The sequence below is a fragment of the Numida meleagris genome, chromosome 4 (assembly GCF_002078875.1).
Source record: "Numida meleagris isolate 19003 breed g44 Domestic line chromosome 4, NumMel1.0, whole genome shotgun sequence".
In the NCBI taxonomy this organism is placed as follows: Eukaryota; Metazoa; Chordata; class Aves; order Galliformes; family Numididae; genus Numida; species Numida meleagris.
The window spans coordinates 26352109-26373617 of NC_034412.1; the positions used below are offsets into that span (position 1 = coordinate 26352109).

The 21509-nt window shown below is 37.7% G+C and overlaps 1 protein-coding gene across 1 annotated transcript in view; it reads left to right on the top strand.

Annotated features, from left to right (window-relative positions):
• The window catches only part of RXFP1 (relaxin/insulin like family peptide receptor 1), a 93728-nt gene continuing 81126 nt past the window's right edge, over positions 8908-21509 (top strand). Inside the window, exon 1 of the mRNA XM_021396704.1 lies at positions 8908-9030. Within this exon, the coding sequence (XP_021252379.1) occupies positions 8988-9030 (43 nt within the window). The 5' untranslated portion in view covers positions 8908-8987. The remainder of the gene's footprint in view (positions 9031-21509) is intronic.

Sequence of the window (21509 nt, forward strand, 5' to 3'; positions counted from 1 at the left end):
AGCTGAATAATCCTGAAGCTTTTTACCTTTGTACATGTCACGGTCTCTCAAAGCTGAACTTTATTTAGACCTTTGTTTCAAAAGCATTTTCCTGGAATTTCTAAGACAGCAATTTAAAGTGAATTTTCATATTGTTTCTTTCTTTCTGCCTCCAGTTCCAAACAAGTAGGGGAGTGTATCTACCCATGAACTCTACAGTCAGTGAGTTTTGTATTAAGAGCAACAACTTTTCTTATGTACACATCATATATTTTGAAACACGACCATCAACCTGAGGAATATCAAACAAGCAGAAACAACTCAGGCCCTACCATGGCCATTAGGACTCTTAAAAGTAGACAACTGTTTGCAGTTTTTTGCCAAGGAAACATCGCACTGATAATTTGGATGGTTTTGCTTAGTGAAAAGCAAAACGAAACACAATTTTGTCCTTCTCCAGTAGCATTCATAGCGTTTCTTTTTTCAGTCTGTTTCTATTTGCTAGTTGATGGTTATAAGCATGCATTAGTATAATCAGATAAATGCTTTGTTCCACGTTCCTAAGTAGACTGCTTCTGTGGCATTGAATATATGGTTCTCTGCTGAACTCAATTCCTTCTCTATTTGGTCAGTGAATTGGTATAATTATATGAAGTGTGAGTTCTCCATCAAGTGAGCAAATTCTGAAGATTTTTTGAGTTTCAACCATGGAATTTCAGCCCCACACTTTGCAGTGTTTTGAGTTCGTCTTATTGGCTGGGGTTCTCTTAAATATTGTACTTTGGTAAATGAATATCTGAACAATGTTCAGTTGTAGATCTACAGAGTAATTTACTACCAGCTCCAGCATCAGTTAGTTACTGTTGGGAAGGTGCCATGTTGTTAGGAGGGGCACACAGGTTGGAATAGACTGGCCCCATGTGAGGGGAAAAGGCTGTAATTTATTAAAGTGGAAAACACCACTGCTTTGGCTTATAACTGTAGTGATCAGAGGACACATTCGGTAAACAAAGCTGGCCTTGGGGATGAGAAAAGTGTTCATTAAGGCACCTGATGCTGGCACTCCCAAGATTAGTGCTGGTGCAGGTATAGATAAGGAATAGCTGGGGGTGCAGCTTTGCAAGTTCCTTGTAGGCCTACTTTTGGAAGCATTACTTTGTTAATTCTTTTTATATTTAGGTACAAACTTGTGTTAATCTCAGAGAATACAATAAAAATTCCCAGTTATGTGGTGTGAGGACTGGGACTGGAACAGAGACCTCAGGCAGCTCCACCACAGCCAGAAGTGAGGGATCCTCATCACCAAATCTACCTGACTGTATCTCCTGACTGGCCATCACATCAGTGGTGAGCAAAGCTTCTGTTGTTTTAATTTATGCTTACAACATAAGGATTGGGAAGGATAAAGGGAATGCTGGAAACTGCACTAAAAGGCCCTTGTTTTGTCAAGTGAGAGTGAGCTTGATTTGATGCAGCTGAAAGCTCCAGTTGAACTCCAAACTTACTTCCATAGGTAACAGTGAGTTATCTCATGTACGGACCTAGCTTTTGATGGAGATAAAGTCAAAGTTCTGTTTTCTTGATGACAGCTAAACCTCTCCTTAACTTCAAAGGCTGCTCCAAAAGCAATGCCTTTTTTATTCTGTTGGCCCATGACATCAGAGGCAAATGTTGGTGGTATGGCAGTGTATGTTGAACCTACCTGCCAGTATTCCATTACATGTTGTTGCTGTGTGACAGATGGCAGCAGAGGAACAGTCTGGCAGAATGGCAGCTGACATGGAAGAGCGTATGGAGCAAAGGTGTGTCATTGAGTTCCTCCATGTGGATAAAATGGCACCCACTGATGTTTTCTGAATGTTGATGGAGACCAAACAGTGAATGTGAGCACACTGAGGCAGTGGGTGGTGCGTTTCAGCAATGATACCTTCATGGCAGCTGTGTGACAGTGGGTTATCTCTGCTGGTGTGGATTTTCAGAAGCATGATCTGCAGACTCTGTATCTCCTGTATCTCCTGTTCATCACTGACAAAAATGCACAGCTAATGGTGGTGGCATAGCTAAAGGTGGTGGCTGTGTTGAAAAACAGCTTTTTGTAGTTGAGAGTTTACTCTATCAGACAGTATTATTGTGCTTTTTTATGTCTGTTGTAGTTTCCATGGAAATAAATAGGAGGCATTACTTCCGGAGCAACTTATGTACCTTCACTGTGTACAAGCCTTAGCTCATGCTTCCTCCATTTGTGTGGGCCCAGAAGCCAAATGGATAGGCTCCAAATGCTTTTCACTTCAAGGGGGCTGAGGCAAAACTCTCTTGCGGGTGATACCTGAACTCCTCAGACTCTCTTGCAGTTCATAGACGTCAGGTTTGTGCTCTCTCACCAAGAAAAATCAAAAACAAACTAGGAAAATGGGTCAGGCTTTCTCCTGCTTAGGACCCATATGCCACAATTAAATTGCAAAACTGGAGAGTAAAAGTAGTGACAGGCAATGTGTCCCACTTTCCCCCCAGCAAAACAACCATAACAGCAGCTTCCAGACGGGGGAGCCTTATACCTTGGTAAATTAATTTGCCTTTAATATAATAAGCTGAAACAGATGGATGCTTGATTTTCATGGGACAGGAAGGTGAATAACACCAGCAGAAATTTGCTAGAGCTATCTTACAGTGACCAAGGAGTCGCTCATGACACCTCTTTACAGACAGGCTCCTTGTAGAACTGCTTATGGCAGCAGGACTCTGCCCAGCAGATTGTTCATTAATTCTCCTTTTATTTGAGCACATGCTTGTATCTAATTTGCTTCAACAGGTACAATAAAAATTCCCCGACACTTCATAAAGACAGTGGAATTTCCTCAATTGTTTTCGAGAGTTTTAGAAATCTCTTTTGTGAAGAGATGTGATTTCTTAGATTTCAGACTTCTGTTATGAAATAGTCAGACAAAATTAAGTCTGATGCTAAACTGAAGTTATATTAAGAAGCTCATAAATTAGAGTTGTACAAATGTTTTTGCAGGTCTGCTTTTGCTCTAAAAACATTTGTAATGAAGTAGTAGGGCAGTTTCTCCCACGTAACAAATGAAAGTAAATTCCTTACAAAATTAATGTGGAAATAATTCAACCATACCATTCTAAGTGTTTATCTAAAAGGCTGATCACTATCTGTTTAAATTCCACAGTGTCACACAAAAAGATTAGTGTCCAGTATTATTTATGATGCTGTAATTGGAGCATGCAAATAACAGTATGATATGCTGTCAACCCTTTGATCTCTCAAGTAGCAGGTTTGTAAGTGGGACCTGTGGTGTATCGACAAGGTGCCAAGCAGGCCATGTGGCCCTTCGGGAAGAAGCTTCTTTTTCACACGGGTTACTGGCTTGATCATTTCTAATGGCAAAATCTGCGCCTGCAAATGTTATTTCAGTCAGTCAGTGGATATCATTTACCCTAAAAGTTCTTCCGTGTACATCACCTAGAATTTTCTATTTAGGAAGCAGTAATGAGTCCTTTCAAAGCAATTCCTCGCCCAGTTTGGTGCATCTTTCTGTATAGCATCTTGTACTGGAATGGTGTGGAACTGAGCTTAAAATGGCATAGTGATTCTTAAATTTCTGCTGTTGGAATCCTTCTTCTGCTCTATAGATACATCGTACATGACTGTTCCAAGAGACTAGCTAGACCCTTTCTACATAGAAGGCTGAAGACTAGAAACAAAAGATGTCTCCCACCACTGTTATAATTTCTTTGGTTTCAAATGTTGCTTGTAGAATGGCCACTTAATCAACTGCTTGTGCTACTTACTACGCTAAAGATCTTGGTGTTCAATTTTACTCCGTGTGACAGGGAAAAATAATTTGTGTAATCATTGCACTGGGAATTATTCTAGGCAGGTAAAACTGCAAGAGAATATTGCACTCTTTCCTATATTTAGGCACATGTGTAGTGCTTGGGTCTACGGATACAGACTGTAGATTTTCAGAGGAAAGAAAATTTTGTGCAGTTTCTCTATGTCAAACATGGCAACTTTCACTGACATATTACTCACTCATTTATAATACAATATAATGCATTATGGAAAAGCAGAATGTAACCAGAATGTAACTTTTCTTCTATGGTGTGTTATCTGACAGGCACATTGGGATCATACAGGGAAAGAAGAACAATGACAAAAAAAGAGACGCTCCGCAGAGCTTGAATAATGGACACAAAGTACTAATCGTGCTCAATATCATGCTGAAGAAATCTAAATATACCAAGGGGCTGATGAGAACGTACAATCGCAAATTGGTAATTTCACTTGAATTTATACTCCAACATTTTGCAAACATCAGATTTGCAAATCTGGAAAAATCTTGAAAACTAAAGCTTCCTTAGAGACAAAGAGGAATATGACCATCAATGTCTATGGAACAGAGGATTCTGTTATTTGTGATATATTCTCTTCAGTTGTTAAAAGATATAATAAAAAAAAATTCAATCAAGGTCAGAAAAGGGAAATTACATTAGCAGAATAGTGCTGCATTTTGGCAGATAAGGAAAAGCTGCATGCTTATGGATATTTTTTTCTTCTCAAAGCTAAAAAGGGCAGATTTTGGCAACTTCACCATCGTTTTCAGTTCCTGTCTTGTCTTTAGAAAGCCTAAAACCTTCTTGAACCTTCCCTCCTGCTTTTCCTCTTGAAATCTAAATTCATTATGAAATTTTCTTTTTGTTACCTTGCCTTTTTAACTGTTTAGATCCAACCTAGGTTATACTTAATTCCCTCCAGATTTGATCTTCTGGCTTTCTGCTGCAGTCATCAGGAAACTGAGAACATAAAGCTATTGTAAATGCGGAGTAGACTTGTTTCATAAGGTAAATCTCATGAGACAAATTCCCAGAGTGCTGTGGAACACTTGTCTATTCCTTAAAAACCTGCCTTTTATTAATATTTTCTGTTATTTCATGCGCATTTCCAAACAGGGAATACATTATACAGCAAGCTGTCTGCAACTTTGTAAGCTGACTCGCCAGGTTTCTGTGTTAACCAAGGTAAGACTTTTATTAAGTACAAAACTGGCTTGGATTCATTGCTTCAGATACCTGTAAAAATGCTGGCATTCACCCATAACATCCATTTGCTTATGCATTCCTATACAATGGAATTATCTTTCTGAATTAATTAATTTCGTCAGTTCAACTGTTGGCTCCTCAATCCAACTTCATGTTCAAATTAACAATCTACACAGCCTATGTCTTCACTTTAAGAGTATGATCTGGATAAAGGCTATGCTGAAGTCTCAACAATGTAGTGTTCAAAACAGTATTGAACAATGTAGTTCACCTAAAGCAAAACAAAACTGAAAGACATAAGAAGAATATTTGTTTGTATAGAAAAATTGTGAGCAAAAATAGATCAGAGAGAAGTGAGAGATTCCCCATACTACTTCTATAATACTTTTTTCCATATTGACAACTTCTGTAAAGTTTCACATCATAGAATCATAGGATCACCAAGGTTGGAAAAGACCTCCAAGGTCATCCTGTCCAACCATCCACCTATCACCAATAGTTCTCACTAAACCATGTCCCTCAACACAGTGTATAAATGTGCATACTACTTAGAACTAGCAATGGATACCCTGTGTGTTTTGTTTCTTGACAGAAGTTTACAAAACCATCAACAGTTTTGCAGGGAAATTAAAAAAAAAAAAAAATAGTGTACTAGTAGCCACTTCTGCAATTGTTGACCTCAATTGATCAATAGCAACTCAGTCAATCTAATAAAGATTAGTATTGTTAGAGTTATGGAAGACTTATATTTTCTTCTCCAAAGCTGAGTTGAAACACTGACAAACATTAGAGATCCATACTGAGCTGAGCAGCCAAAGGGAAGTGAGAAATATGAAGGCCTCTTTACTGATGGTGTGAGCTCATGACTGTCTGCAATCAGCACCTTTTACCTTTTCTTCACTGAAGAGCAGTACACATGGGTCAAAAAAAAAAAAATTCAAGAAGCAGTGTAATGTCTGCATGAGGTAATTTGAAGATTTTTTTGTTGGAGAGTCCAGAATGTGTGTGGAGAGGAAGGGTGGAGCAATTTGTGAGAGGCAAGAGAAAGGAGAACACCAAACAAAAGAGAGAAAAGTAAGAGAGCTGAAGAGAAGGAACAGTAGCTGTACAACTGGAAAGAACAGACGTAAGATTGGGTGAGGAAGTCAGAGTGGAAAGAACAAAAGTCATGGATGAAAGTGTAAGCATAGAAGTGGGGAGCAAGAATAACTGTAGCCAACAAAGAGATGACAGAACAAAAGTTAGAGTACAAAGAACAAAATTAGGAATGAAAATTAAGCAAAAGTTGTCAGGTGATAGGGGGAAGAGTGTTATAAAGAGGAAGAAGAGGGAGAAGAACAGAAAGGAGGAGACAAGGAAAGATAATCAGCAGAAGTGGAAAGGATGAGGGAGCTGTGCAGGAACATTTGGAAGCAGTGGTGGGGTGCTCACTTTGGGCATAATGCTGTAGAGCAGTGCACGTGTGCATGAGTATTTCACAATGTGGGTGAAACAAAAAGGAAAAAAACCTACATAGAAATGATGTGAAAAAGAAACATCTTTGCAGTCCTAGCGGTTTTTATATTATTTAATTAGAACAGCAGTATTTCCGTAGATGGAGACAGAAATGGACACTGTGCTGGGAATGGGCAGATGTGAACATTTCTCAGAGCATCCATTTAGAGGAGGTCAAGCTTCAGAGGGCCCCATGTCTCCCAGCAGTTTCAGTGTTTCTCGAGGCTGGTGGTTACCACAGTGACATAACTGTTTTGTTGTGGTTCACTAGGGAAATAAATTATTTGCTCTCAGCAAATCCCAGCCATCCACCTTCTATTCTTTTCTGTGTCAACATCTTCTCTTTCCTTTCATGATTTGAAAGCTGTTTGAAATTAAATTGAAGAAATAAGTGTTTCAAGAATATTTTAATTCAGTCTTGCAAGGGAAAACAGAAAAAGAAGAACCCCCCAAATGCATCTCAGGTTACATCTTCAGGTTGGTTTTTAAAAACGCAAGGCAAATTCACAAATGAGAATTTTAATGGCTTCCTTCACAGCAGTTAATTTTCAGACTTGTATTATGCAAAGTATAGGTTTGTGCTGTTTATGTTAGTGAGGCATCTCAAGGATGAACAAAACTTTTATTCTCTTCTCCCACTGCATCTTTCCCTCTTTTCTTTTTTAATCCTTTTTCCAGGCCTTTATTTTCTGCAGTAACACAGGTTTTAATTTTTTAACCTCTGTAGCTAAGAGCTGTCATAAAGCATTATTAAAACTCAAGACATTAGGAATACAAATGTGTACTATTTTACAACCTTGAAAGTATCTGTGTGGGTAGAACAATTGGCTCCATCATGGGCAAGTGAAGCAAGAGATGTTTCTCCATTTCTTCTAATTTTGTTTTCATGCTGTTTGCTTAGCTTACAGAATTTTTATTTGTGGTAGTTCCCTAATAACACTATAGTTGTCGTAATAACTATTTATGTTCATGCTCATACTTTAAAGGAAAATTAGTCAAAAGGGGACTTCTGTCAAAGAGATTGTATCTGCTGAAGGAATATTTTCCTTCATGCTTTGAAACAAAGTTGGCTTTGAAATAGTCTTATCATTATACTAAAGATAATGGTGCAGACTAAGTCACAATCTGATAAGTCAAAGCACGTTAATTAATCTTCAAATGCATATTCTCACATCCTGAGAATCTCAGTATAGTTCAAGCATTAAGTACATTAGTCATTACTGTTCAGTAAAAGGCAAAACGAATGACATGAATATTTGAGAAGTATGAAAAGTGCTTTCAAAGTGTATCACTTGGGGATCTGAAAGGTGAGCCACCAGATGACCAACTTCATGGCAGTGTAACAGGGCTGCAGACAGCAGCTGCTCTGTGCCTGATGTGAATGGGCACAGTTCAAACCCAGCTGGCAGGTTTCTATACAGTAATTACCACTGCGTGGCAGACATTTCTAATTTACTTGGGTAATTCAGTCTGCAGGCCAAAGATCAAACTAAGAGCAGTGGGGTGAGACACACAGGCAGGACAATGTGTACTGCCCTCCCTATGATGCATTTCTTTAGTTTTGGAGCTTAAAAACACAGAAAATTTGTCAGAGAACTCTGAGATATCTATCTCTCTTCCTTTCACTTTAGCTAAGTACATTAAGTTCAGTGTCCATTAGATAAATATCCATTTGCCCTAAACAGGGACATTTCTACTAACGCTTGCTCTTTTGTTGCTTGTTATAATCTTTTTACTGTTTTAAAGAGATACCATCCATTTATTTTTTTTAGAAGACTGATTTATAAGCTCTGCATTTGGGTAGATCATCCCTTAAAAAGCAGGTGTCTGTGTTAAGAAGTCGATTACAAAGTGTTTTTTTTTCTCTACCATCTTTTTCTAAAGTGTAGCAGTTTTCTATGACAGTTTTAACTAGATAACAGGATTTTTTCACTCTTAGCTTTGAGAGACTCCTTTCTAGAAAGGCAGATTGCAACTAGTACATATTTTAGTGAAACAGCGTCATAGAATTTTCCATAGCAGTGTGCCATGACGTTACTGCTGTTGAATTATGATCACTTTGCCTCACAGACAAAATGAAACAATGCTAAGCAGTTTGGGTTGTTTTTTTTTTTTACAAATGTACTCCGTTTCATAATTTTTTCTATGTGCAACTCTTTCTTTAACAAACATTCTGCTGCAAATGTTTGACATTGATGGTGGAAGGTGTGTGTGTTCTGAGAGCTGTGACGTTATCTGAATTGACTATTAATGCAGCCATTCCTTTAACATAGGAAAGAAATTAGCTTTCTCCATTGGCAATTATAAAAGAGTTAATTAGATTCTTATCCACCTGTAGAGCTAATAAAGCTCTTAGTTATTACACCTGACAAATTAAAAGTCTTGCTTCTTCTCCAGCCTTTACAATGTGTTGCTGTGTTTAGGAAGGTTGTTATTTGCTGGTACCTATTAAAACAGGTTGCATGGCCTCATCTGTTGGGTGTTTTACATGTCTTCTGATAATTGGTAGGTGTTGTTTCAAAGATATTGTTAACAATTGTAAGTTACATTGTGCTCTTTCTTCTGCTTAGTTGTAAGACTGAGCTTTTTCAGTCATAATATCATTTTTAAAGTTATTAGTAACTTCCTATGTTTTACTTATGTATTACAAGCAGCCTGAAAACTGTTTGATGCAAACCTACAATAAATAATTTTTAAGTACTGAATCTCGCAATTATCATAAAGAGAAATCAGGTCTACCGGGATACGAATTGAGAATGCTTGTAGTATTAATGTTATCTTAAGTCTGAAAGGGAACCATTATTACACAGGTATTATGTTTCTTTAGAAATAAAGAGAAATATGGAAATGAAATGTAGCATACGCATATCTCTTTGCAGAATAGGATTTAGTTGGGAATCAGTCATTACAAAACACGGTGATTGTGCTGATTTTAAAGTATCTTTCGTTAGAAAGATACAATGGAAGAAAAATTTGACTCTAAGAGGACACAGCCTTTGTGAAGGATGAGTTAAACAAGAGTCATCAAAAAGTTTTCAGTGTCAATTTGTGCCACTTATGTAATGTGATATGCTTGTCATGCAATGTAATTTTTGCTGAATGCTCTTTCACTTCTAAACAGTTCAGAAGATCTAGGGAAGACTAATCCTATGTGACAGCTAATAGGCATTGTCACTGTATTAGTTGTCACAGTAATTTTTGAAGATAGAGCTTTCATTTTCATTTCTTTGGCTTCTGTCTAATCAGGTATTTTCAAGCATAAGTAGTAGAAAATCTGGATTTTAAAATCCTGCAGCTTTTGTGAATAGTAAGATTAAAATTACTGTGTAATTTGAGCAGATGCGCAAGATTGTATATATAGAAAAATCTTGGATGTGTCTTGGAAGCTCTTTGGGAATCAGGTTATTTAACTGATTATGGGAAGATTTTTTCCTCTTCTTTCTGAAATATCTGGTGCTGTCTCCAGAGGAACAAGTAAGAACTTGACAAGATAATGGTATAACTTAGTTTGATATCAATTTGTATGATCGTATAATATGGTCACAGTTTCTTCTTCAAAGGAACTTATCCTGCTTGGTAAATATTGTTCTCTAATTGCTTGAAAATCTCTTCTTGTGCATGCGTCCGGCTTTTGAAAGTTGAGCTGAGGGTGAGTCACAAAGCACTCAAACCTTTGCACTTTTCTCAGACTGCTTTACATCGTGTGTATGAATTCCTTCTCTGTGAATCCTTTCATGGCACAGGGATGAAATCTCCGAGATACAGAAGGAACTCAGGAACAGTGTGTGGGGAGCAGTTTGAAGGTGACCTCTAAATTTACGAGGGGATTTTTACTGCAGTGACAGTGAAGCTCTCTGTTAGGGGATCCATTAGGAATGCATAGCACAGAGGTTCTCCAAATTTAGCAGAATTACACCTTAGGTTACGACCTCTTCTTTTGTAGACAGTAATTGGGTATTTATTTAAAAATAAAAAATGGAATGCTTCTAAAGCCGTTAAATTTGACTTCAAAAGCCAGTATGGTCCACTTTGGCAACTCACAGGGTTCACACAACAAATGAGTTTTTCTAGGAATTGAATGTGAGAAGAAACGTTTCTTCTGCACTTTAATTTTACTTCTATTAACCTTACAGTACCATCCCACAGTCCTTGACTGGAAGGTGTTCTAGCTGTTGTTCATCTTTGGTTTAGGGGAAATGTTTGATCACGGTGAAGAAAATAGCAAACTTTTAGTAAGTTTTGAATTAGGATAAAGGAATGATTTTGGCATAGGAGAGTCTCTTGTGGGAGAAGAGATTAACACTGCATAGTGTTTAGACAGTTTTCATGCATTACTTCAGCTTTTGTTGTACAATGCAGAATAACTTAGAGAACAGTCAATTGCTGTGTTTAAACTGAGAGACCACCTAGCTTCATCTACGCAATTTTACCAAAATGGAAGCTGGCACAGACTACAAAAAATTAATAGGGAATTTAAGGAAATAAATAAAGAGAAAACATGAAAAACTGGGAGTTGTATTTGCATATTTATAAAACCATTTGTTCTCACCAATGCATTGGATTTATGGCTGTTAAATCAGCTAAAATAACCTAGTCTTAGCAGTTGGAGTAGAACATTTCTCAAGATTTTTAAACAGTTACAAGTGAAATACTGGTGCCAATACAGCCGTCTAAACATTGACTGTAAAGGTAACCACAGTCCCCCTCTTGTATTCCTTAGTTTCTAGCACAACGCTCTAATTTTCAGCAAAGCTGGTGTTACCCAGACAGACAAACACTTTTCTCTACAAATGCATTTTCATTCTGTTCCTCCCACTGTTGAGTAAACAAGTTTATCATGTTTATATAGAATGAAGGTGCATTCTGTTCTGTTGGTTACCAAGACAAACACAGTGCAGAAGAATCCCTCAAAGCATCCCCTGTTTGGATGAAAGCCCAGGAATGTGAAAACTCATACTCAAGAGCACTATCAGATCTCGGGCCTCTATGGTACTTAAAAACTAAGTCACAGTTCCCACCAACAGATATAAAGACCGCGTTCTGAATGACTAAGGGGAAGAAACATCAGTGCTTCAACCCCTGCATACTGGCTGGAATACGCACAGAGACATAAAGGTATCACAGTCCCTGGAGGTGTTCAAGAGACTTTAGATGTTGTACTGAGGAACATGGTTTAGTGGGAAATATTGGTGATAGGTCGAGAGTTGTACTGGATGATCTTGGAGGTCTTTTCCAATCTGGGTGATTCTATGATTCTATCATTATTTAAGAGCTCTGCATTACTTAGGGCATATAAGGTTACATTTTCATTTTTTTTAATCTCTAATCACAGTTTTTCTAATCAGTCTTAAGAGGTTCAGATTGCTTCTTTTTAGAGTAAACACGAGAGACTACGCGAAGGGTGTAGTCCAGGCTGTAGGTTTTATACAAGTGTTTCTTGCAAGGCTGCATTTCCCTTTCTCGCAGCATATGTAATAAAATAGTCAGTTGCTAACAAAATATTACTTGGTGTATACTCTTTCTCGCATCTAGGTTGCCTCTAGTTGAAGCATGTGTTGCCCTTGTCATCACCAACAGTTTGCTCTCCTTGTACTGCAGTCAGCAAAAGGGTCTCTCTCTCAGCAGAGCAAGGAGAGAAAGAAAAATCACTGAGAACTTTGCTCCCAGAGTTTTGTGCTCAGCACAGAAGTAAATCAGAACTGTGCTCTTCCCCAAGTCTGATGGATATTCTACAGCATTTGTAGAAGCTTGGAGGTCTGTTGGGGTTCTCTGTGACAGATCTTGCTTTTGCTGTAGCCAATAGAGAAATTCCCATGCTTTCAGTAAGGTAAGAACTGAGTTGTTCTGACTTAAGGTAATCGTGCACCTTGAACTCTATCTTTTAGTGATGGATGAAGATGTATAGCTACCTTTGTATGTGAAAACCAAAGTCAGACTTTCAGTACTCTTCTTGACCCCAACTTTAATTTATTCTAGTTCAGCTGTGCAAAATTATTCTTCAACTCTCACAAGTAAAATTAGCCCATGTCTCTCGAGGTTGAATTCAGGTTTCCTGATCCTCATTCACTATTGAAAAACAGGAAAAATCCAGATAGCCATGCAAAAACAAAATAGAAACAAAGCTGAGAGATTTCTGAAACTCCAGTTAAATTTCTGCTAAATGTTTCATATATCAGACTATTACAGTCCTACTTTGTATTCCCTTATATTGTACGAGTACTGCTACAGATAGCTGAGCAAGATTTGTCCATTTTTTTTTTACATTTGCTTTTGCTTACTTTTATCTGTAAGCTTTCAGTGCACTATGGAACACCTTTGAGAAAAACTTTGTAGTTCAGTTACACGTTCTGACAAGTTCTGGCCTTCCTTAAGGAATATTAGAACGATGCAAATGAGAAAATGAATTCTTAATCAGCAGTTTAGTACATCAACGAAATGTTTGCTCTGCTGAACATCAGCACAAGTTGTGTTAGGTCGTGCAGGTATGGAACAAAAGCATTGTTTCATACCTTAGCATAATGACATAGGTTTCTCTGAAAGTAATGCCCCTTATTGATTTCCATGGAAAATACAACAGATAGTGTTATTGTGCTCTTTCTATCTGATAGAGCAAATTCTCAGCTACAAAATACTATTTTGCAATATAGTCACCCCCATTCACTATGCATTTTCACCAGTGATGAACAAGAGCTTGCGTGCTGTGCTTGTAAAAAAAAAAAAAAAAAAAAAAAAAAAATGCATGGCTGCTTGTCTTTCACATTTCTGTTGCCACTGCTGAAATGCACCACTCACCATCTCGCTGTGTTCACATCCACTGCTTGATCTCCATAAACATTCAGTAAGCATCAGTGAAAGTCAGTGGGTGCCATTTTTTTTTCCACGTGGAGGAATTCAGTGACATACTTTTGCTCTATACATGTTTCCATGTCAGACACCATTTGTCAGGCTACCTCTTTACAGCCATCTGTCACACTGCAACAACATGTAATGGAATATTGGTGGGAAGGTTCAACCCTTACTGCTGTACCACCACCATCTGCCTCTGATGTCATGGGTCAACATAATAAAATAGGAGGTATTACTTTCAGAGCAACCCTCAAAGGTACTAAATGAAAGCATTATTCAGGAACGTAATCTTTAATTGATATATAAATATTAATTTAAGACATTAGGAGAATTTCTTGTTTTCAAGAAACCTAACTGAACTTGCCAGAAAACTATAATTAGCAGATTCACTTCTGAGCTAGGTTGCTAGGCCCTGTGTCTTATCTAATGCCAGAACTAACCCACCACTGTTTACACTGCTTTTGAATTAGAAGTATATGGACTCTATAAGGGAATAGGTGTTTTAGAAGATCATTTCCAGGGAAAAGATATCTTCCTTGCTGCCAAAAAATGTCATCAGTAATGTAGCCTAAAAATGCATTATTCAGATTCTGGAAAAGTACTATATGATCTCATCTTCTGTTCCTCCTTTGTGTGATACCAACAAAGGCATTTGTTTCAAGATGCAATGGACACAGGTCTTGGTTTTGCTGCAGTTAGATTCTTGATTGCCTTCCTTTTTTCAGGGCTAAAAAAAAATTGTCTGAGAAAATAGCAAGGATGTGAAAACGAGAAAGTAAAAAATAAAATCCTTATTTAGCAAAAGCATGTCCAGGGTGATTTAACTAACAAATATATTAGTTTAAATCTTTCTTCTGTCACATTTTAATTAGATTCTTCTGCTTCAAGAAAATATAAATACCACTGTTATCACAGAGAAGAGAATATCGGCAATACGAGGGCTCAGCTGTAAGACCCATCAAAGCGAGGAAAGTTTAGCTAAGATAAAGCAGCTTTTTATTTTGGAGATGTTAATTTCAGAGTATGTTGGGTGTTGTGAGGGTTCATCTGTCTATTTCATGTACAATCTGTAAGGCTTGAAGTATTAGTGAATAGAGTAACCTGGGCAAAATGCTGCTTGAGACCAGGCTGTACCTTCAAGGGAGATAAATTAGATTTCTCCAAGAGATGAACAGGATTTGTCTAACTTTATACCGAAGAGAACAATGTGAAATGCTTGAATTTTAAATATTTCTTATTTCATATCTTAGGTTAATAGAGGATATGAGTGAAATGAATACCAATCTGTTGTCTGTCTTGGGGTGTATTCTGATCCACATACTTTTCTATGCTGAGTGCGTCATCTAAGCATTTTAGTGTTTCCCTGAATTAGAATACATTTTGTCCCTTATGTGAATACTCACACATCTTTTTCCCTGGGGAAAGAACAACATGCAATTTAATGAATTGTGCTTTGGAGATTTTGTTTGGATGTTTGCTTCAGTGCTTGATTGTCGTCAATGTTTTTGTTTCCTGTAGTAGTAGCTTTGTCTTTTTAGGAGAACAAGACTTTCCTCCACCATCATTCTCTGGCCACCCCTTTATTTTATTTTTTGTAACATTCCACACTTACTCTAGCAAAGGTTGGACATGCAACTTTCATTCTTGTGAGTGAAGTCGGGAAAGCATAGTCTACAGGTAATAGGGCAAGGCTGTGGAAAAGTGGGATAGTAGATTGACTAAAATACATCTAGCTTTTTCTTTGATGAGCCCTACTCTACTATTGTGTGTGTTAGAAGAATCTGGGTGATGATTTCTTGGTGCTATTATGAGAATATAACGGATCTGTAGCTGTCCAGAGCTCCACTTGAAACATAAACAAGTACTTCAAATTCTTTTGTCCAAGAGGCCTCCCTGGAAGGAAGTCTTTTAAGAGATAGCCCAGAAGGACTTCAAAGAAAGAGTGAGGAATTGCTGGTCAAGGAGCTTTGATCTGCAAGTGCAGAAGTACCTCATGATGTTTTCCTCTGACATCAAACATCAAGATAAGCTAAGAATTACAGTAACAAGTGGAACTTATTTGCAACTTGGTCAGAGAATCATTGGGTCAGCAGCTGGAGCCTGCTTGTGATGTTCTCTGTGTGGCACAGTGCAATGCAGGCATGGAAGAAGCTGAAGATTTCTGCTCCAAAATTTCACTGAAATGAGTAGGCCTTGAATTCCCAAGTTCTTTGGTTTTAATTTGCTAAAATAATCTCTTATCTTTCTGTACTGTTCTCTTGGGATGTGTCTACAGTAAGAGTTTAGTTCTAGTCAGGAGGAAAGTAAATCTTCCTGTTGTTCAAGCTGACAACACAGGTTAGTCTTTAACTGTACAAACTGGATTCCTTCTGCAGTACGCTTCATGCGTGTCCATCTGTAGGACCAGACTTGAGCTGATCTGAAGAAAACTTCACCTCTGAAGTACAGTGTATTTTGGGTCTATTACACAACCTGTTCTGCATTGCAAGTCTGTGTTTGCCCATGGCTGTGGTGTTTGTTAATGCAGATATAGTCTTAATCTTGTAGAACCTGAGCTCTAGTTGGTCTGGATATTTGCTTTTCACTTCACAGATACTCTTTCAGGATAACAACTCCAGTTCTTGGCACCATTGTGCTAAAATCTTTTCTCAGGAAGATGAGAATGTGGGGAGTAAAGTATATTCCTTTTTGCCCACTCTTGGCAATGGAGAAGTATGGTTGGTTTCCGTATTTTTACACTGAAATAGCAATATCTTTACCTATATAGTCACAGCCACGTGTCAGCAGTGATTAGACAATTTTAGCTGTGAATGTAAAATAGAAGAGGAATTTCTCAAGAACATACGTATGTCGTAAGATGCACTAAGAAGGGCAATAAACTACGCATCATCATCAAATTCCCAATATATATCAGCATAAATTCATTATTTGTACAAGTGATGCATCAATCCAGCTCACTCCATAATGTGAGATCTAAGATCTAGGTTGAGTAAACTTTGGCTCATATAGGGTCAAGGTTTTCCAGAATGTGTATTCTAATGTAAGAAGAGAGTAAGACTGCTTTAAACAAATGTTGATGCATACCCTTCAGTGAAAAGGAAACACAACATTATCTTAGACTGAGATTTCTAGGAGCTATTACACTTAAAAAAAAAAAAAAAAAAAAAAAAACTAAATAAAAGGAGAAGGCGCCCAAAATATTGGAAAGTTTGTCTTCTGCAAGGCTTCATTACTATTTGTTAATCTGATGAGAAAGGTAAAATATATGTACTAGACCTTGATTCCTCTGGGTATTGTGAATGTTAATAAAAAGGAAATATGCAGCGTTATTGGTTTTGAGGTTTTGGCTTCAGAGGATAAATTATTTTTTGCATACACAGCAACAGTAAAATATTAATCTTCTGAAGGAGGCCTTGCAGTACCTAAAAACTAGCTTGACTTTTTTTTTTTCCCTGGAACTATGTGAAATTACTATTTGCAAGTGAATTTTCTTTTCTGGTAGATAAATAACTGACTACCAGTCAGATCCACGTAGGAGAGAAATTACCAGTCTAATTTTCCTTTCTTTGATCTGTGGGCTGGCTCCAGGCTGCCCTGATCCCAGCCCTGTTCACTTCATTTGATGGCTGGCTTCAGTGGGCCCGTTCAGAAGTCAAGGGCAGCTGTAGCTCAGTGACACTGTCGCATCAAAGACTCTCCTCCACATGCCAGAGATGGAAGGCCACAGCATAATGCTGACTATGCTGGCTGCCTACTTCCCTGGGAGGCTTCTTAACTATGAGAGAGCTCAACAAACAGAATAAACAATCTTCTGTTTTCCATCTGCCAGTATACAGATAAATAATCAATTGTTGGAGGAAAAATGTTGGTTTGTGATCTGAAATACATGCTGTGGAGAAACGCTTTTCATTCTCCGGCCCATTTGAGAGGCATCTTTGAAAGATAACTACTTGATAGTGAACTTAAATTTGCTATAAATTATTTATATCTTCATTAGGACTCCATGAATCAAAAATGGTTGAATGCTTCCTGAAGTGATTTTCTGATGCAGGGAAGGGTCAATGTGAAGGAAATATCTTCATCCTAGATCAAAAGACAGCTCACTCTGCAGTTCATCCCCGTTGCTGGCATGTGATTTGGAATGTAGATACATGAACAGGTGAACTGTTTTGAAGTATGGCAGGACAGTTTCAAAAAAATAACCTAAAAGATTGAGAATATTGCAAATATCCTCTCTCTTGAGAAATAAAATATCAGAGCAATAAGCAATATATTTTTCTTAAGATTATTTTTATTTATTCGCTCCTTTCTAAGCAGAAGCAAGTTACTTATTCTCCTGAGGTCTGAAAGGTTAGTCATTAGCAAGAAAATAAACATGTGAAGAATAGCTAAGCAAAAAGGGCTAAAAATGTCAAGTGCCTGGGGATGTGGTAAAATAACAAAGCAAAAGATTTTGTGTTTTTCAAATTACTGGATATTGTGTCTTTGTACAGAGAAATAATTGTATTAGTTTAAATAATGCATCACCTTTTGCAGAAAGGGAATTGTCACTATATGCAAAGGAAAAAATCACCTCTGAAGTTGTGAATGAATATGATTGGCAGCCAGGTTTTTAGTGAGCCAGTGAAGTACAACAGGCAGTAATCTCCTCTCCTATTGAAAGCATGCTCCTGTCTATGCACAGAGACAGGCAAATTATTTTCTGAGTCGACAAGCCATGAGAGTAATTTCTGCATAAGAGGACACTCAGCAGATTAATGCTAGAGTGTATTTAAGGGTGGTTATATCAATCCTCTCCTCACCATCTCACTAGACTAGGAACAATATCTAGGTCATTATAGGTCAAAATTCATTTTCAGAAATATCCTTTATTTCCTCAAGTAGCCTTGCCTAGGTCTTTCCTGAGACATTAAAAAGAGTGACTTTCAAAACTTGCTGGGAAATCCTTAGGGCGGATTGACGACTCAACATTTCAGGACGGGGTTAGATGGGGCTGTGTACAACCTGACCTAGGGGGATTTGGAATTAGGTGATCCTTAAGGTCCTTTCCAACCCAAGCCTTCCTATGATATCAGCTGGAGACTTTGAAGATGTAATATTTCACACATTACATAGAACGAAAGGAGGAATTATTAGTTTTTCAACGTTAAACTTAAAATTCCTGAGTCTCAAATTTCATTTTTCAATGGATTAATGAGTGCTTAAGTTTTCCATAATGCTTGACACAGAAAGTCAGTATGTATTTCACACATTTTTGATACAGTCCCAAGAACAAAATAGTATATTAAAAATCTGGATGGTAATTCCAGAAAGTTGATTTTCGAGTTTCTGTATCAAAAGATGCTTAGTGTTGCAACATTCTGATTTCCAGCATGCTCTGGCTGTTGGTAATAAGTCTGGGGATACCTTGATTTATTTTTAATTATTTTTTTTTGTAAGAAGCTATTTCTGTTTACTTTTGATCTAATTTGTTTCCACTATTCTTCTGTGTTCCTTACAGTGTTCATAATTCCAAAAAATATGACAGTTTGGAGAAGCTGGATTGCAGAAGCATAAGGTTGATGTCTTATGTTCTCCTGCTATTTTTTTTAATCGCTTTCTAATCTACAATTAAATGATTGGAACAGACTGTTTTACTGGCAAATACAAATTTAGTGAAATTAAATCTAAATCATGTTCTGATTACGGACTTTGATCTGCTTTGTAAGCCTTGTTTCTGTTATATATTGTACTCTGCTTTCCGTTCACTTGATTCCTTCAGACCAGTTAGTGTTCCTGGAATCCAAGCCAGTGCCCAGATAATCAGACTGAGAATTTTTTTTTTTTTTTGGCTGTTGGCCACTGCATGGCTGACAATGAAACCATTTATACAGAAACAGTGTTTTCCACGTAGTGCATTTAGTGATGGAAACCAGATTTATTGCTTATATGACCTGACCCTCACAGTTGGGCCCACTTTGGTTAATTTTTTGAAGTATTATACATCCTAGGGCAGCATGTCCTGTGATATAGTAAATGATCTGTCCTATTTTTAAGATACATCGGAGCAGCATTAATTGAAATGCATATATTCTGTGTAAGGAAACAATAGAAATGAGGCCAATCCTGGATCCCAAGGAAATTATCAGTGCTAACCAAAAGTTATTTTCCTTCCACACTATGTAACTGTTACTTTTATTAAACTTATTAAAGCCATTTTCACCTTTGATGTTTTGCAGCTTTTTAGCTGATCTTTTCATCAGACATTATTCATCCATGTAAGAAACATGTTTTTGTTTCAGAGCAAATACTGGCACTACTCAGTAATTTATTCCGGTTTAAAATTAAGTGCATTTAAAATGGGTTAAATGGACAGACTAGGAAATGATAGTCTTCTGTGAACTTTATCCACAGAACAAAATTTGCAGAAGCAGTAGTACTCAGCTCCTTTTTCTTACCCTGAGCCTGCACCTGTTAAAGTGAGATGGTGGTCCATTTGTTACACTCGTTCTTCCTGCATCCTCTTCATACAGAGTCTTGACCAGCATCCTCTTCTGTTTCCACTGGTTTTAATGACGTGTTGCATTGAATATCCTTATACCTATTATGGCTGTGGAAGTTCATCTTGAGTTTAGTTTGGGTGAGGTCTTGGAGGATGATTCCTTTCTTTCTCCCACAGGGAAGCATGATGGAAGGGGTGGTAGGGAACTGATTCTGAAAAGACTTGGCAAAGAAATGTGATGTAGTTCTTGGAGGTAGTCATTCTGCAGTGAGGGCCAAGAGAAATTTGGAAGCAGTGTGAATAGAGTCCTAAGATTACTTTAATGATAAGAACTAAGGCCTGATTTAAAAAATCCAAACTCTTGAATTTTAAGTCTATATGATGAAAAACACAAACATAGTCTTTGTCTTAAAATCAACAAATAACTTTTGCTTTGTAGATATGCATTTCTAGATTTGTTGTTGTTTTGATGATGTTACAAGCATCTGGATATAAACACAGAAGTTACCCATTTCTCCAGGCCAAAGGACGCAATATTTTTGTCGACAGAACTCATACTGTGGAGTCACAAAGAATCATAGGGGGATGGAAGAGGCCTCTGGAGATCACCTAGTCTAACCCCACTACTAAAGCAGGTTCCTTACGGTGGGTTGCGCAGGGAAGCGTCTAAGCAAGTTTTTAATGTCTCCAGAGAAGGAGGTTCCACAGCCTCTCTGGGCTGCTTGTTCCAGTGCTGTGACACCCTCAAAGTAAAGTTTGTCTTCATGTTCACACAGAATTTCCTGTGTTTCATTTTGCACCCATTGCCACTTGTCCTGTTGTCTGCCCCATCCTCTTCACATCTGCACTTTAGATATTTCTAAGCATTGATAAGATCCCCTCTCAGTCTTCTCCTGAGAATTATGACTACTGAAAGAAACTGGATTTGGGTTACCAAACTGCTTGTTTAGGAGAATGCAGTACACTGGTCTTATGGTTAGATACTACGTTTTTCCTAAGCCAAAACTGGCTAGGTGCTTGTTCATTGTGTCTTTCACGATTACAAATAAGTAACAGTTAAAATGGGCAGCTATATACTGTGCACACATTTTTTATAATGTTGGACACTCCAATCATTGCATGTGGGACAGATTTCATAACAGACTTCTTCAATTCTCTTTCAAGCACTGTTAGTAATAAAACACTGTCTTTAGACTGGTGTTTTCCACAGTCCTATTATCACATGCAGTTATGTCATACTGTCTCGTCCAAAGATGTAACAAGTACATCTTGACTATAATTAAGTTTCTCATCTCTGCCATTTCTAACAGATAATGTTCCACAACTTTTTTTGTTTCATAGTTAGAAACTTTCTCCTCTCATCTGTTCCAGAAATGCATATGACCACCTGTAGCCAAACGCAGGCAACCCTCTGTATTTCGTCCTCGTGCGCTGAGACCAAAGTCTGGTCTGGGCCAAATACTGCATATAGATATCAATATGATGTACAGCAAAATGGCGTTTATTGGTAAAAGTTATAGAACTATATAGTATTTCTTACCTTTTACTAGACTGTTCCAGAAGCTCACGCAGGCTCCTGGCCAATCGTATTGAATATCCCGCTCTGTCCACTCACTTCCGAAAAGCCATATACGGGGTAGTTATACACCTTGTTATG